The 17,033-nt window shown below is 44.3% G+C and overlaps 1 protein-coding gene across 5 annotated transcripts in view; it reads right to left on the bottom strand.

Annotated features, from left to right (window-relative positions):
- The window catches only part of frmd4ba (FERM domain containing 4Ba), a 44,886-nt gene that overhangs the window by 10,109 nt on the left and 17,744 nt on the right, over positions 1 to 17,033 (bottom strand). For 4 of the 5 annotated variants that reach the window (XM_048254817.1, XM_048254818.1, XM_048254819.1 and 1 more), the window contains exons 2-12: positions 15,551 to 15,616; positions 15,197 to 15,291; positions 14,729 to 14,821; positions 14,368 to 14,452; positions 12,648 to 12,704; positions 12,055 to 12,077; positions 8,006 to 8,089; positions 6,846 to 6,911; positions 6,216 to 6,273; positions 5,572 to 5,658; positions 287 to 363 (exon numbers count right to left, since the gene is read on the bottom strand). In XM_048254817.1, the coding sequence (XP_048110774.1) occupies positions 287 to 363; positions 5,572 to 5,658; positions 6,216 to 6,273; positions 6,846 to 6,911; positions 8,006 to 8,089; positions 12,055 to 12,077; positions 12,648 to 12,704; positions 14,368 to 14,452; positions 14,729 to 14,821; positions 15,197 to 15,291; positions 15,551 to 15,616 (791 nt within the window). Of the gene's footprint in view, positions 1 to 286; positions 364 to 5,571; positions 5,659 to 6,215; positions 6,274 to 6,845; positions 6,912 to 8,005; positions 8,090 to 12,054; positions 12,078 to 12,647; positions 12,705 to 14,367; positions 14,453 to 14,728; positions 14,822 to 15,196; positions 15,292 to 15,550; positions 15,617 to 17,033 lie in introns of those variants that run through there. The other variant, XM_048254821.1, reaches the window with a different exon arrangement.

Below are 17,033 nucleotides of genomic sequence, written 5' to 3'. Positions count from 1 at the left end.
CTGCCACGGAATGAGTCAAGGGCAGCAGGTGCTTGCTCCTAGGCTACAAGGAGGACTGGCTGTGAATCACAGAGCTGCACTAGCGTAGCGACTCTGCTGACATTACAACATGTTACATTTCTATAGCGTCTTTCTAGGTGGGGGTGGGGGGTGGGGGCTGACTACATCCACCAGCAAAGGCTCTACAGAATAGTTCAACAGACGGACTCTTAAGGAGCAACGGGGCTACAGGAAGACTTCCAGTGACTGTCGGGGCAGCGGCATTCTTTGGGGGTCGCAAGCTCACCTGTGGGGGTCGTTGACCTCTACGGCAAACTTCTTCTCACGGAAGTACAGGTTCTCCAGCTGCTTCCACTGGAACAACTGCGGAAGACGTGAGAGACACAAAAAAAATTGCTTACAAAGAGACCTAGACACACAAACACACACACAGGAAAAGAGCTCTGGGAATTGTAGGAACAAAACATTGAGATGCGTGGCTTGATACACAGCTGTCTGAAAACAAACACTCACATCCTCTGATTTTTATATTACAACACTGGCCTGAAATAACACAATACAAAAAACAACAATCATATGGCAAAAATGAAAGAACTCTCCATCTCCGAAACCAAGCAGGTCTTGAAAACAAGCAGTAATAGCGCAGGTATGAGGCCAATTTGGCACAGGGAGGTTTAATGAAAAGAGCGAGAGTCTTGTTGAGTGAAGCACTCATTTATTTCCCTCTCTCCCTATCCCTCTCTCTCTCCCTATCCCTCTCTCTCTCTCTCTTTTTTCTGCTCAGAGGGAGGGAAAGCTCTAAACACAGCAGCAGCAGGAGAACACACACACACACACCAACATGCACACAACAACATGCACACAGACACACACAACACACACAGAGGCCGACACAAAACGCACACACACACACACACAAACACACAGAGCAAAACATGCTGCGGAGAAGCCTGGCCATTCTTGTTTGATTTGGAGCCCCTGTGTGTGGAGCACGCAGGCGCTGTGCTGTGGACACAGCGGGGCAGGGCAGAGCAGCGTACCCAGAGGCACCACCAGTCTGGGGCTGGAGATTAATGGGGGGGCGCTAATAAACATTCTCCACCAGGTACAGGGGCTGAGTAAGAGCCGGCGTGGATGAGAGAGTGAGAGAGAGAGAGCCAGCACACCCCCCACTCCTCCTCTCTCCTCAGCTGGGGTGAGACGCAGAGCCTCAGCTCCCTACAGTGTTCCCTGGCTGCCTACTGAAAGAGCCCTGACACTGAACAAGCATGTGTCTGTGAGAATGGCATCAAAATATTTACACGCAACTGACAACCGACAAAACCTGCACAAAAAACCTCTCTCCAACATATTTTCCATCAAGGACACTTCACCGAGAGCAAAACCAAAAACCAAGACTCGCATGTAGCCAAGCAAGAGCACATAAGCATTCTTGTGCTTACCTACCAGCAGAGCCGTCTACTATGTTGCAATCAAACACGTCACCTCAATCTGTAGTCCAATGAACAGAAAAGATGAAAAACTACCAAAGAACATCAGTTCAATTGCTACTTACGGTGTTTTTGAGAGAGCTTTGAGGGGAAAAAAAAGGAAAAGCTGTCTTTACCGATGAGTGGCTCTTAAATCCCTTGAGAGTGCACTAAGGTAGTCCTGAATCGTCCGACAGAGTTTCCCACAGGGCTTGTGCTTCCACGAACAATACGCTCTTGTCTGGTCCCGGACAGCCCAAAAGGTGTTGCAAGAGTTTCAGCTGAGCTGACCACACCCCTCCTCTAGCCCCTCCCTCCCCTGTGTGACATCACAGGCACCTAACAACATGCTGCTCATCCACCTTAGGCAATGCCACCACCCCATCACACACACGCACACACTTCACTCACTTTTTTTCTCCTCCTCCCCATCACAGACAGTGCTTCGTTCTCTAGTGCACTCACCTCTCCCCTTGGCTTCCTCCGAGTCAGAAACCAGCCGAACAGGTTGCACTCACACAAAAGGAATTCTAGCTCCTCCGCCTGCAAGCCGCCCGCCCACCCCATCTCTCGCTCTCCTGGGAAGAAACCATTTTGTCTCTCTACTTTTCAAGCCATTTCCCTCAGCAACACGACCAGATTCCCAGATCACGTCGAGGGCCTCAGTTAGCCATGCTTGTTTTAAGCTCTCATACTGTCAATGTCCTTTTCATTGCTTTTTTTTTTTACGACGCAACATGCCAGACCACCTCTTGTTCATGAGAGCCCTCCTTGTTTTTTTATCTACCCTCCTTGACTTGCCTCCCAAGGCAACTATGTCAGGAATCTACTACTTCCGTCTAATCATTAATAGCCCAGAGCGCTGCAGTGTAGGTCCACTCACCTCCCCATGAGAAAGCCAGAGCGCTCGGCAAGCCAAGGCCTCTCATGGACCTGTCTGCTCTCAAGCTCTCACCTAATTATCACTAGTACATGCCTGATATAAAAACAACTATAAACTTCAATATAAAACAATTATAAACTTCGATAAAAACTATCAACTATTAAAAAGAATAAATAGCTCATCAGATATAGGATGTTTATGGTCTTTTCAAACTCAATGAAATTCAACACAGTAGCTAATTTAATTTAATCTAATTTAATAAATTCAGCAACACTTTTCTCTGTCAGTTTGCTGTCTTCTGGTGGGTGAGAAGAAGGGAACACATTTCCACATCAGTGGGGGGCAGTGGCCTGTTTTCACTGCATAATAAATGAGATATTAGTGCTCACGCTGAATTCAAAGCATAGTTATTCCCACACAAAGGGCCCCAGTGGCCTCTTCACTCCCCCAAAGCTCTCCCCTGCGGTGGGCGTCGCAGAGCCTCTCAACCCTACCCCTGGATTCCCACAGGCCCAGGGGAGAGCATTCACTCAGCCTTACATTAACACCAACATCCAGGGAAGTGTATTCACTCAGCCTTACATTAACAGCAACATCCAGGGAAGTGTATTCACTCAGCCTTACATTAACAGCAACATCCAGGGGACATGAGGTTCTTCACACGTTTTCACACACACGCTCACACACAAACTGGTCTTCCTCTCATCTAAAGCTTGTTGTACTGTAGGTATCCTAGGTTTCGTGTATCCATGTGCATAACTGGCAGTGACACACAATTAAAGTATGCCAAGGATTTGTCCCACCCACAGACTGTGCATCAGGGCCAAGGAAGTGCGGGAGGATGTTTCTAATGATTACAAGAAAAGAAAGAAAGAAGAACTAAGATTAAAATTGTCATAGGTCAGGGACACTCATTTTTTAAAAAGGGTTTTAACTGCCAAGATCTAAACTGCAGAGAAAAATAGGTTGGTCTACCAAAACATTTGAATAAAGTGATTCCTGTACAGATGAAAAGCTGTGTAACCTTATCACCACAACAGTGGGTGAGGTAAACCCCGCTCTTCTTGGAACAGTCTCCAGGTATAGACTTTTATATTTGCCATTAAAATCGGAGTATGATTTATTGCCAAACAGCTCCTGGACATGCACCTTCTCAGAACATTCTGATCCCGGCATGTCCCAAAACCACAAAATGAAAGGCAAATTCAGGCGTGTGTGTATGTGTGTGTGTGTGTATATGTGTATGTGTGGTGGGGGGGGGGGGGATCCCTCTCTCTGATTGCAGTAAATCTCCACACCACAGCATGTGTGTCAGAGGTCATGACTCACAACTCTACTCATAGTGAGCTGAGCTCTCTACTCACCGCAGCCCCACCCTTCTCCACACTGACGCTGCCTTAGGGCTGCTAGGTGGAGGTGGTGGAGGAGATGGGGTGTTGTGCTGCCCCAGAGGAGAGTGATAGCTCTGGGGGCATGAGCCTGTGCCTCTACATCAAACCCACAGAGAGATGCTGAAGGGGTGAACGACTTCTGGACTGACAGGATAATTTCTGGCACCACACGTACTACACATACGAGTTCAGCCACTCTGTAAAACGTATGACTGTTTGTATTGGCATCAGGGAATTGAGGTCATGCTCTCAGTCAGGTGGAAGCACAAAAAACATACGCAACCACGAGGGCACACCTCAAATATTGTCACAGGGCCCTTGAGTGCCAATGGCATGTTCAGTTGCACTGACTCACAGCGAAATCAGACAGCTTTACTTTTCCGAATGAATTCAGCGCAGCACACAGTCAGATATTTACCTAAGAAGAAAAACTTAAAGAAGTTTTATTCCAGTTCCTGCTCATGCCACTGATATAAATAGAGGAAAAAGACAACATGGCAGCAATTCATTACAGTAGCATCTATCTATGTGTCTGGGAAACAGGCCTCTATTTGAAGAGCTCTTTAATGTGGAGGCGGCGAGGTTTCTGTGGGGAAGAGGAGAAGAGCCCGGATGCCAGAACCTTCCTCAACCCCTCTCAGTCCCCACCAAACTCAAGTGATTGTGTTTTATTGCTTGATCAATTGTTTGGTCCCGAGAGGAACACACAATGACGGGCGGCTTTACATAATGAGTTGAGCATGCTGGGAGATAGGGGTGTGTGTGTGTGTGTGTGTGTGTGTGTGTAGTGGGTTGGGGGCTGGGTTTGGGGGACAGCCGAACACAAAGGGCCGTGAGCCTTGACAGGAAACACAATCACTACAGGCCAGCTGACAGGCCACTCTCTGACGGGGTTGTATTCTTTCAAAACATGAAAAAGAGAGAGAGAGCGCAACAGAATACAGGTCAGAGGGAAAGAGAAAGAAGGAGACAGAGTAGGCAGAAGAGAGGGAGACAAAGCAGGCAATAGAGAGAAAGAGAAAGAGAGAGAGAGAGAAAGGGCACTGAGGAGAATAACTACCCCCCTGCCCCCCTCCATGTGGTGTGCCCTATCAGAGAGAAGCAAAGTTGGGGTGCCACCAGGCAAACTCTGCTTCCCCCTGCGTCCTGCGCTGGCAGACTGGCACCAGTCCGAGCTCAGCTCTGAAACCCCTGTGCTACTCTGTTGTGCTGTGTTATGGCACTAGCCAGACCAGGCTGAGGTGTGCCTACTGGGTCATCTCTTAACTCGCAGCTCAGACAAAAGGATGGAACTAGTCACTGAAGGAATGTACAATTGGGGGGACTGAATACACATCCGCAGATTAGGTTTTCATACAGGTGTGAAGTCACGCTGGTGGTGAAGCAATAGCCTAGATGAGGCACATAACATCCATCCTGTCTGACTTGATGGATCTCGTTCCATCAAGTCTCCTTCGACATGATAAAACACCGTTGTGTGCAGTTGATTAGTGGTCATTACTCATAAGCTGCATAGCTGCATACATAACAACAGGCACATGTTGGCACAAGGGGCCATTTTTCATCCCACTTTCAAAACCGATCCCAACAAGTCATTCTCACCCCCTCATATTTGTTTACCCCCCACGCCACTTTCTCTGACCTTCCCCAGCTACAGTCATGGGGACACAGAAAGGCTTTGTACACATTATTTACAGTTTGGTCAAACATTAACCCACTGGGCTTGGGATTTGGGGTCAGCACAGAGAATCTGAATAGGGAAAACACCCCCAAAAAGAAGAAAACAACGCAGCCTTGGGGGCTGATTAATGAGTGCTGGGCCACCTACCTTTCGTGGTTTCAACTTGTCCTGCTGGTCGTACTGGCCGATGCCTTTATAGCTCACTCCCAGCCACCAGGGAAGGCCTTGCTTGTCCTGAAAGAGAGAGAGAAAGAAAGAGAGAAAGAGAGAGAGAGAGCGAGTGAGAAAGAAAGAAAGAAAGAAAGAGAGAGAGAGAGAGAAAGAAAGTGAGTGAAATGAGAGAGTAGCACCACAGCTTCTCACTACATTGGCACTTTTTCTTTTAAGTGGTACAGTCTGTGCGATTACTAGGGCAATTAAATCCCATTAGACTTGCAGCATTAGCAACTCTAACGAGCAGTGTGACAAAGATCTAAAGATCTCAGCAGACTCCACCCCACTCCCTCCAATCCACAAACTATGACTGGGAGTCCTTTTAAAAGGCAACGTTTGATCTCCTCAGACTGTATGTTGTTTATAAATAAATAAATAAATACATACATAAATAAATAAAAAGCAAGGTAAGCAAATGTCCCCCAGAGAGTTCTGGGTGGCTGCCTGCACTACGTGTTAACGGAAAAGTTTTGCTAGTCAAATACAGGGACAACAAAACGTTTTTTAAAGGATTTTTTAACCCTTCAAATTACTGGGGTGGGGAAGAGGATCAAGAGCTGACTGTGTTGTGTTCTTACCTTCACTTCATAATAATGCACTCCATAGTTTGGGAAGGACTGCACCAAAGCCAAGTACCTTCAAGAGAATAGAGAGAAGGGCGTAAGACACTGTGAAATGTTGGTCTTAGAGACAGTGTTATGGGGCCAATGGGCTTTCAACTATAGTAGTTCACAAGCCTGTGTCAGTTACATCAGTAACACCATTGATTTCCTCCAAGGGCCTTGATGGGGTGCGAGCCCATTGATCAGCTCAGGGACACACAGCACAGACCACCAACGACCTTGTCTCAACCCCATGGGCAAGGCAGACAAAGTGGAGCACTGTCGCGCTAAGCGGTGGAGCAGGAGACGGTTCCATCTGCAAGCCTGACGGAGCCACTAATTAATGATACAATTTGGCAGACGGGGCGACTGGTCCCCCCCCTCCCCAGCAAACAAATGGAGGCTTTGCTGGTAGCGACAGGCCAACAACAGGGCCGAATTAGTTTTATGAGCGTTGTTCTAAATGGCGAAGCCTCATTGACCCAGCATCCTTGAGTGGACTCACATAGCTATCACTGTGTGTGTGTGTGTGTGTGTGTGTGTGTGTGTGTGTGAGCGACACTCCCCGCTAGGGAAAGAACAGAGAAAATGAATGACCTTACTTACTTTACGATGGCTTGTCCACGGGTGAGTCCTTTCAGCTTCTTGTAGTGCTCGATAACTCTGTCCTCGCTGTGAAACAGAGGGGACAGAACATGGTGAGATCATATCCAAAGCAGAGTTAGTTGTAAGAGGCTTATCGTGTTAATTTGATGCTTTTTTGGGGGTAAAAAAAATAAAAAATACGGGCTGTTTTAACAGCCAGTCTCAGAAACATCCGGGGGCATCCGTGCACAAAATGCCATCTGGACAACTGGGCTGTCAATCTCACATATGTTGCCACAATCACCCGGGCTGGCCTTACCCAACATTACCCCCTCTCTGCTCAACACACACACACACACACACACACACACACACACACACACACACACACACACACCCATACACACAGCAAACACACACAAACACACACACAGAGTGAATTGTTGCAATGGCATCTCTTCAGCTGTTAGTAGACATGCGCCATCAAATATGTGCCATATGCAAGCACACGCACACAGGGGCACACAAACAGACACACACACACACAAACACATGTGTAAACTTGTGCTGAGTCTGACACACGAACCACACAAGCCCGCATACTAAGACATGGGCCCGCACATGCACACACGCACACACTCTCACAAACACACACAGACCTCTCTGTAACTCAAAGCTGAACCCATTGATCCCAACCCAGCTGCTTGTTTTCATCAAGAGGCACCTCTGATACAGCACTGATTCAAGCTGGCACTGACAGGAGACAAGCCCTCCTGTCAAGGGGCTGCTCTCTACACAGCTGCCAGCTGGTGGTGGCAAAGGCAGCAGCAGCAGCAGCAGCAGCAGCACCACCACCACCACCCGGCACACGCACCACCAGCACCGCTGGGCAGACTTCATTAGCATGCGGGTACACCCTTAATTAATTAGGCACATTAGAGGAGAACCTGCAGGCGGGGCCTTGGCAAATGGAGATGCATCCGAGCGCCTGAATCAGTTCAGCACTTGTGTCCATTGTAATACACCAGGTGTTACAATGGAGGGATTATATAAGGGGGACGGGGGGGTCGGAGGAGTCTGCAAATGCGCTCAAGGAGCCAGGTGCCCTTCAGCATCTGCAAAGGAGCTCTAAATGTATGCTGGTAGTATAGTCCTGGTGGTATGCATGGTGGACAGCTTACCAGTATGCCAGGGAAGGGTGTTCTGTCAACACTTTGGTCGGTAGGGTGGGAAGTTTCTTCAGGTCCTCTTGTGTGCGTTCATCACTGAAAAAGAGACAAGATCATCCATCAAAAACTGAGCGTGTCGAACAGGATATGAAAGCCAGCACAGGAAGATTTTAATAATCATAACCTAACAGCCAAAAATACTTCCAGCCATTAATCTTGGGGACCTACAAGCCCTAGATTAATAATAGATCATGGTGAGAGAAATATAGCCCACTAGTCACAAACGTAAAGTTATGTAAAATATTTTCTGTTTTCATGACATAACAGCATAAGTAGAAACGTTGGGTTTTCAAGGTCAAAGCTGCAGTACAAAACCTTGCTATCTGTGTGTTTGTTGATGCTGGCTAAAAGAAACATTCTGCTTTTTATCTAACCTCTTATCGCAGTTCTTCCTTCTTAAGACACATACCTTCCTCTAAGTATACAAGGTGTGCCTGCTTTAATGGAATTAACATTTGCCTGTTCATACAGGCCATTTCTTCCTGCTAGTCTCGAACTCTCTGTTCTCTCCGCACTAAGGACAAGCTCAAACCAGTACCAGGAGGGAATGTATGTTCTCCATATCCCCTTATCCACTATGAGCATTAAGATATGTGAAAAATATCATAAGCAGAACCCCATAAATCATGGATACAGGAAGGAGATAAGGACTGTTTTTTTTTTTTTTTTTTTGCAGTGATCCACTTTTACAGAGGCCCCTGTTGTCTTTATCTCACCAGACATAATGTGTTGTATGTCACTGTCAAAGTCTTGCGATAATATTAACCGTGAGTCACTCAATACACAGGCAGGGAGAGTAAAGTGCCTTTCAATTACAGGTCAACAAAGAGAGCGCAGCTTGCTTGGCAGGGCGGCGCAACGCAGAGGCTGACAAAAGCTATTCAGGGGCTGGTGTAGGGGCCGGCCCTGCAGGGAGGAGAGAGAGGTGCGACGCAGCTCAGCCTGGAGAGGGAGGGTGCATTCAGAGAGAGGACCCTCACATGACAAATGTGAATTACAGCATGCCTGTTGTCTGTTGTTTGCAAAACACGCTGATCTCCAATGAGCCATGGTCAATGACCACCGGCCCGCAGTGGTGGCAGCGATCAGCATGTTTTGTACTTTTGTAGAAGAAATACATACTACAGAACAGGCACACAGATTAAATAATATTGATAATAAAAAGCGTTATATAACTTGAGTGAATGTATGATTCTGTGGGCTTGCAAACAAACAATGACGCCATGACTACTGTCTACAAACACTCCCACGCACGGCAAAAAACACACACCCTTGGAAAATGCTCGTTCATAAGCAGCAGGCTTATCAAACTGGGAAAGTAGGGAACAAGTTTGGGAGTGCTCTGCTCACCCCGCTCTTCCTGCATGATTTACTTTCCCCTCTTGACAATGATTTACTTTCCCCTCTTCCCATCTTGCGCCAGACTTGTGATTACACAAGAAAGTTCATTACGGGCGAAATGGCTGAGGATGACTATGAGAACGGTAGGTAGGTGGTGGTGGGGACGCCTAGATCCCGACACCCCTGGCAGAAACCTGGAACTCATTATGCCGTCTGTGTTATCTTATGGCAGACGGGGTGGGGGGGGGGCAGCTCCTGTCTCCCCACACACCACACGCCCCTGTTAAGTGTGCAGGGGAGAACAGTAATGGTTTAGCTATTTTAGTGCCACAGCCGGCAGCCTCCCTCCCCCTACCTGGATGCAAAGGGCTAGTTGTGTTTTCAATCTCTGCCAACTTCCAGGGGTTAACGACCAACCCTGATACGGATATACGGATACTGTGTGTGAAGTAAGGTGAATGTACAACGGGACAACTATTTTATTCATAAAGAGTAAATATCACACTAGTAAGACAGCCTAGCTTATTCTTCAAAGGTCATTTGTACACCAGGTCATTAAAATGCCTCCTTAAAGAAGACAAGGAACAGTATCTCAACTCATTTCCACAATTCCCCTACTCCTCAACAAAGGGAGGCAGACACTCCAAAAATGGGAGTAAGCATCAAGCAGCACAAGGAGTCTGAGTTGGACCAGAGGGTGTTGACATCACCGCTGCCCTGCTTGACGCCTGTTGGTTAGCAAACGTGGAGATGTCTCTGTTTGGAGGAACTGTCAGGATAGTCTGGAGGGAGGGGGGTATTCCAGTTCCTGCACACCTAATCTCACATGTTTAGGGCTGGGACCCAGTGCCTCCATGTCTACAGCAGAGGATGGTTTATGGAAGGGATTTGCAAACATTCATGCATGCCCATCCTCTATCCCATTTTTGGAGTGTCTGCCTCCCATCCACTACCCCAACCCAGAAAAAAGGCAAGCAAGGCATATCACAAGGAAGAAGAGAGAGAAAAGGAAGGACTACATCCTCAATCAGCTCTAACGAGGACATTCTCACACTAGGCCGCCTTCCCAACCAGTGAGGGTTTAATAACACTGTCTGAGATTTTTCACCTGTTTAGGTGAGATCTTAAGATAACTCGTTCCACTTATCATTGCCAGGGGTGGCAATAATTGTGGTGACACTGTAGTACACACAGGTTAAACATTAACTTGTGGTTAATATTTCAAACAGAACTATCCAGGCACTAGGAAAATAAAAAGACAAAGCTGACATAACTGGGTTTACATGTCATGTAGACAATAACTAAGTACATTTACTTGAATAGAGTACCGGTACTTAAATACATTTTTTGAATATCTGTACTTTACTTGAGTCAGCATTTCTTGAAACTTGTGACTTTTACTTCACTATATTTGAAAGACAAATACTGTACTATTAACTCAGCTACATTAGAAATACAAGCATGAATTTCAAGTACTTTTCTTCACTCTTTAATAATCAATTTGAACTTGGCAGTGGTAATGACGGCGGATAATTAAAAAAATAAAATAAATCCAATTTGGAATAAAATGAGACCATCACCTGACACTAAAAAAAATATAAATTGATCTGTTAATAGAGAATAAATAACAATTTAAAGTTTTTAATTTATTATTTTTGATGTTGAATGTAAGAAACTAAAGGTCAGGCCAAGTTCTAGCGACCTACCGAAGTTTTTACTTTCGTTTCAGAGTGTCATTGACACCACATTACTGACAAAATAAACATTACATTACAATACATTAAAAAGAAAACACTATATTTTGACTCAAGTAAAGGAACTGAGTACTTGATCCACCTCTGCAACACAGGCTTTTTTATTCATAGGTTTTTGCACTTCTTCCTAAAACATGTGACATGCCAACTGGGCTTGCCAACTCTACATGGTCACACACCATGCAACTCCTAACAGTGCACAAATCTTTGTGTTCAAATAATGCACAGGGGGGGACCTCTGGGGGCACCAGACAGGGGAGAAAACCATAAAGGTCTGCTTTGATGGTGTAGGGGCAGTATATTTGTAGGTCCCCACGGGTCTCCCTATCAGTCAGGGCCAACATAACAGGTCTCACAGCACTTCGCAGCCTTCTACGGGGTCTCTCTTTAAAGCACATAAGCACTTTTTCAAACTAACTTTACACTTTACAGTTCCTTGCACAAAGCAGGAACGGCACACAGGTAATGGGTAAAGCTCAACATCACCAGGAAAACCATCATTGTAGTAAGCTATCCACAATCAGAGAATTCACAGAATTCAATTTGTGGTAAAGATCATTTTCATTCAAAACGACAGGAAGTAAAAAAGGTCAAATAAAAATCAGCAATCAACCAAAGTGATTTAAGGGTAGAGCAAAGGTATAATCATGCCAGGGACGAACACATAGGATACCCTTGAGGTCACACTATAGCTGATGAACAACTCATTTCAATCAGCTGCTGTGTTGACAACAGTGACAGGACAGCCATGCAAATGTTGACGTCGACTACTTGCCTACCACTAAGTAGTAACACAATTTGCAGGTCCCAAAAGGCTTAAATGGCATGCGGTCACAACAATCTACATAATAAGAACGCACTCAATTAACCCAAAAAAGACCATTAAGATGGAGGTATCAGTCTTACCTTACGTAGTCCCCATTTGCTTCCTAAAATAATTGCAATAAAAAAGTAAGTTAGCCTACTGAAGCAATAAAACGGTGTTAGCCTATTACATACCTGAACATTAGACGCTGTTTCATCTATATTGAATTTCCTTTGTGTGTTAACATAAACTACAAGTGAACATTTGACACGGTCCCCTATTGTGCTGTAAAGTAGCCTACTACTCAATGCAGCAGCCCACATAAGGCGCTTAACTTCCAATCACGAGAGCACATACAATATCACAACAGTTACATCCCGACTCCATGCACCCTGTTCCGTTACATTGTAGCTAATTCAATTCGTCCACTGCTTCAAAACCTGTTGCTGATAGGCTTCGTCGAAATGATGACAAAATGAACGATGGGAATGGAAATGTATTGTTAGCTACACAACAATTTCGTAAAATAGCAACAGGCCTACAACAAGTATCATTTGATTGTAACAAACAAGACTGACTGTCCAATGGAGACTAGTGCCTCGGCGTTTTTTTTCAAATGTAGCACGTCTTTACAGAGAGCATGTCTGCACAGCGAGCGACTCTGTCAAACTAGTGTAAAAAAAGACACACTTACCTGCAGAGCATATGCCGCTAATTTGAATACATGGTCACTCTCCACTTCAAAAAGTCCCTAAGGCAACGAAACAAAAGTAGAGAGAGAGAGAGACAACATAAACGTCGATATTCCTTAATCCGTCCAGTGTCCTATCAGAGTTGTTCACTCTTCCCCTCTTTGGAAATTGCCGATCGCTACCCTCAGGTTCCACTACGGTGGGCAAGACCATCTCTGCTGGTACACGGGTTGTGACAAACGGCCTAACTGAAACCTCAAGTTATTATCACGAACAAGCTTTTAAAAACAATTTAATTTCAAGTAAGTTACCTACGAATCAAGCTTAAGTATGCTATTTTGTTGACTGAGATACTGTGAAACGAGACAAGTTAAACACTGCCAGTTTTAGTTTTGAAAGTGTCCACGAGTAGGTCTGTTGTGAACATGGTACGGTCGAGAGCAGGTTGATTTTGATGTTCTGACAAACAAGCGAAAACTGGCGCCTGCTCCAGGTCTGGCTGATCAGGAAACAATACTATTCAAATTCGAATGAAATATTAATTTGGGCAGGTTTAATAATAGCAAAATGAATTTGTCACACTAATTAACAGGTTAATCTGGACTAATGTCGGATGACGAACAGACCCCGCGCGACCTCACCATCTGCATTTTTTCAGCGGGGCTCAACGCAGTTCCTCCTTGTCTTCCTTACCTTAGATCAAGGACACCAGATAGACTAGCCTACTAACCTGCCATTAGAGACTAAAGTAGAATGTTTTGATTAAACATAACACATGAACCTATGGATTTTTTTTAGTAATGATCCTCATTATAGTTTCATGGCATAATTAATAGGACGATAAACTAAGCTAAACTAACTAAAGTTATTAGTTATTTCAGTCAAGTCTGAGCTAAATGGGTTTTCCATATTCAGCATTTGTTGTCTTGTTCCTCTTAGCCAGCCCACCCACAGCCCTTTCTTTTCTGGTACAGCACTCCCTGTCCATCCTTTAATTAACACAAACTCGCCTCAATATTTGACCCAAAACAATGAGGCTTTGCAGATGGGCTCCCACTGGACACACTGAGCCGTGAGTTGAGATGTCTCACAGGTCTCAGAGCACGGGGGAGAGGAGGTGAATCGCCACATTGTTCTTCCTCACAACATTACACAGAGGCAAAGAAACAAAGGAGTATATCCATCATTTTTTAAGATTTCATGACTAAAACAGGCCCTGTTCACTTCACTTACAGCAACAAGTTCTTTGTCTACAAACAGCCAACGAATGCAGCAGGGGTGAAGTGCTGACTGAAGTCAAAAAGTGAGAAACAGGCCCTCTCTGTGCTGGAATAATTCTGGCTTAAGTGTTTCAAAGGAGGAGGCTGGAGAGGGGCCAGCCGAACTTGTGCCGTTGCTTAGCGGAACGGCTCGGCAAATGCCTCGTGCACAAAAGCAGCTTCATGGCCGCCAACTGTGTTTTTGGCCCGACATGCTTGTTTAAGATGCTGACATCTGGAGGCACACTGCTTTGCCTTTAAAGTTCCAGAAGCCTCTCCTAAACTTTAGCCAGGGGGGGTTCTTGGGGAGATCCCCTGCCTCCTCACAAACAGCTCAGTACAGTTAGTGGCCATGATTTATAGACCATTAGTCATTTCTCCACTCTCTCATACTGCGTTGCAATGCAATGCTGAGACAGCACATGAAACAAGGCACATGGTCTGAAATGTTTTGTCCACTTACATTGAAGACACAGGACTTGGCATTCAGGAAAAACAGTTCCACAGTTGTAGTGTCCTTCAGAAATGTTATATTCTCAATGTAAAACCTAAAAAAGTGAAGAATGTCATATCAAGATCAAAGCAACACTAACTAACTAATAATGCTTAAACACTAACACAATGTCCTGTTATATGCCAACTGTACATAGACAACTTTAATAGAGGTGAAATCTGGCTCAATAGTGCCCTCTAATGGTTACTCGTTACATGCACAAACATTTACGAGAATGAGCTCACCACTTGAATAAGCATTGTTGGATAAGGCAGTTTGACTGATAAATAATATGCAATGCAGAGAGACAGAATGAGGCTATATCACTCACCTCACAAGGAACTTTAGCTCCAAAGGGCCAGTCTTTTTGGAGAAATTATGCTCCAGTACTCTCCTGTCCAACTGAAGCCAATTACTTTGACCCCTATTAAATAAAATTAAAAGGTTATACAACAGAGTAGTACAACCACAGCAGCACACAACCTAAATTAAACGGCCATTTTATTAAATCACCTATGCTTCACAGAGTTAACAATTTTGGCCTATGTAGTAATGGCAAAGAATTACATTTGGATTTAATGACTGTTTAATGATGGTTTTTGCTCATTGTGTCTTGTATTTAATGAGTTTAAAAGACTTCATTAAGTAAAAGGATTATTTTCCTGTGAAAAGTTTTTATAACGCAGTGCACTCATTCATAATAACAAAAACATACTTCTTGCAAAAGATCCTTGAGCCTTGAAGTTTCAAAAAAATGTGAATAATATGAACCATACACTTGTCAAAAATCGTCACTTACGTCTCATCAGTGAAGGATATCCCAAAGTATTCCTTCTCTTTGAGGTTGAAATGTGAGGCAACCAAATCCAGGAGGTCACGGGACAACAGCTTAGGCTAAGACAATTAGAAAGACAACGTATCAGCATTCCATGAAAGAGAGGGAAAATATGAAAAAAAAAAAACATCCAATGCGTAAAATGTCAATCTTGTATCAGTAAAAAAACTAAGCAATTAATTTAGTTACCCATTGCCTCTTGTTAAAAACATAACAGGGTGTCATACAAATTAGCTTATCTCTGATCAGAACGTTAATCTAATGAATCACTTGTGAATCAAAAGAAAGTTTGCACAGAAGATGAAAACAAGACTCTACCTGGACCAAGAGTTCCAACTGTCTGTCGTCCAAGAGACGCACCTGACCGAGTCGCCCCTCAGTCATCTACAGAGAGAAGAGAGGAGATGGCTTAGCGACAAAGCAGCATCCTCGCTCATCACAGCGAACGGTGGTCCAGCTATCTGTCAAAGAAGAGCTAAGACCCCATGCATCAATCGAACCTTAAGTGCTTTATGACTCCTACAGGAGAAAGACCTAATCTACTGAAGCTACCATTGTATGGCCTTTCAGCAACCACCATGACTGAGTGAAGACTATGCAACTGACAAACAGGATTCCCATTTAATGGGAGAGTGGATGAAGGTATGAAACAAAGATGTCAGCAGTTGACAACAGTAATCTTGCATTACAGATGCCCCCTAATGTCCTTCCTTTAAATAAGATGCCCTTCAGTGACACAACAAGCTGATGAGTTGGGTTTATTCCTGCTATCTCTAGCAACATAGAGGGATTTGTATCATCCGGCTTTGTTTTCTTCGGCAAAAACAAATATATGAATAAATCTGAAAAAAAAAAGTTAAAACTAAATGCTTAGATGGAGTTGATCATATAATCAAATAATGAGTAATGCGAATAATGTAAATCCTAAAGAATACCAGCTCTAAATAAATGTCATTGCTAATTGCTTTGTTTGGACTTGACTAAGAATTGTGATGGCAGGATACATGGGATTTCCATCTGTGTGACTCAACACAATAAAGCATGTGGTTTATTACTGCTCTGCTCTGGCCAGACTGGTGGAAAGTGAAGCAGTCTATTAGGAGGAGAGGAACCTCAGAGAGCCATGGAGCTGATGCACATCAGAGGTCCTTAGGTCGGACGCCATAGTCCTCTTGCCGAAACCACGCACCACTACAAAGCATTTTACACTTCCTGTTTGGAATTCAAGTATGACACAATGGCCACACTCTATTACTTGTACAAAGTTATTGCTAAATTGTGGCATATTGTTTTCATGGGGAAGACAAATTGTCACGCAATGATGACAATTCAGGCTCTTGTAGAAAGACCATGTAACAACTTTATGCTTTTACTAAAAATGTATTCAATCAATCAATTTGTTAACTAACATATAACTAAATAACTTTGTTGTTAAGAGGTGATTTAGTGATGGATCCTTTACCATCTGCAATCCATTTTGAACCTCATTTACTTGAGGATGGAGAACAAATGAGTTGAATAACCCAATTGATCAATAGAGATTGTTATTGAACTCTTGGTTAATCAACACACATGGAAATGCTTGTCACCAGTAGCCCAAACACCCCTTAATCCATCAAACCGTATTATTTGACATCAAAAGCAAGTAATGCGCTGTTCCATACTCAGAAACTGAGAGGGGGAAAAAAATCTAAATTAGAAGAGTGGATTCAAACTAGCACAAAAGAGAAGTTGTACTTGACTGCTTTGAAGAGGTGGTTGAAAATATAAGTGTCTACCTCATAAAACAACACAGGATTGT

The sequence above is a fragment of the Alosa alosa genome, chromosome 10 (genome assembly GCF_017589495.1).
Source record: "Alosa alosa isolate M-15738 ecotype Scorff River chromosome 10, AALO_Geno_1.1, whole genome shotgun sequence".
Lineage (NCBI taxonomy): Eukaryota > Metazoa > Chordata > Actinopteri > Clupeiformes > Clupeidae > Alosa > Alosa alosa.
This window is presented reverse-complemented; position numbering and strand designations above follow the sequence as displayed.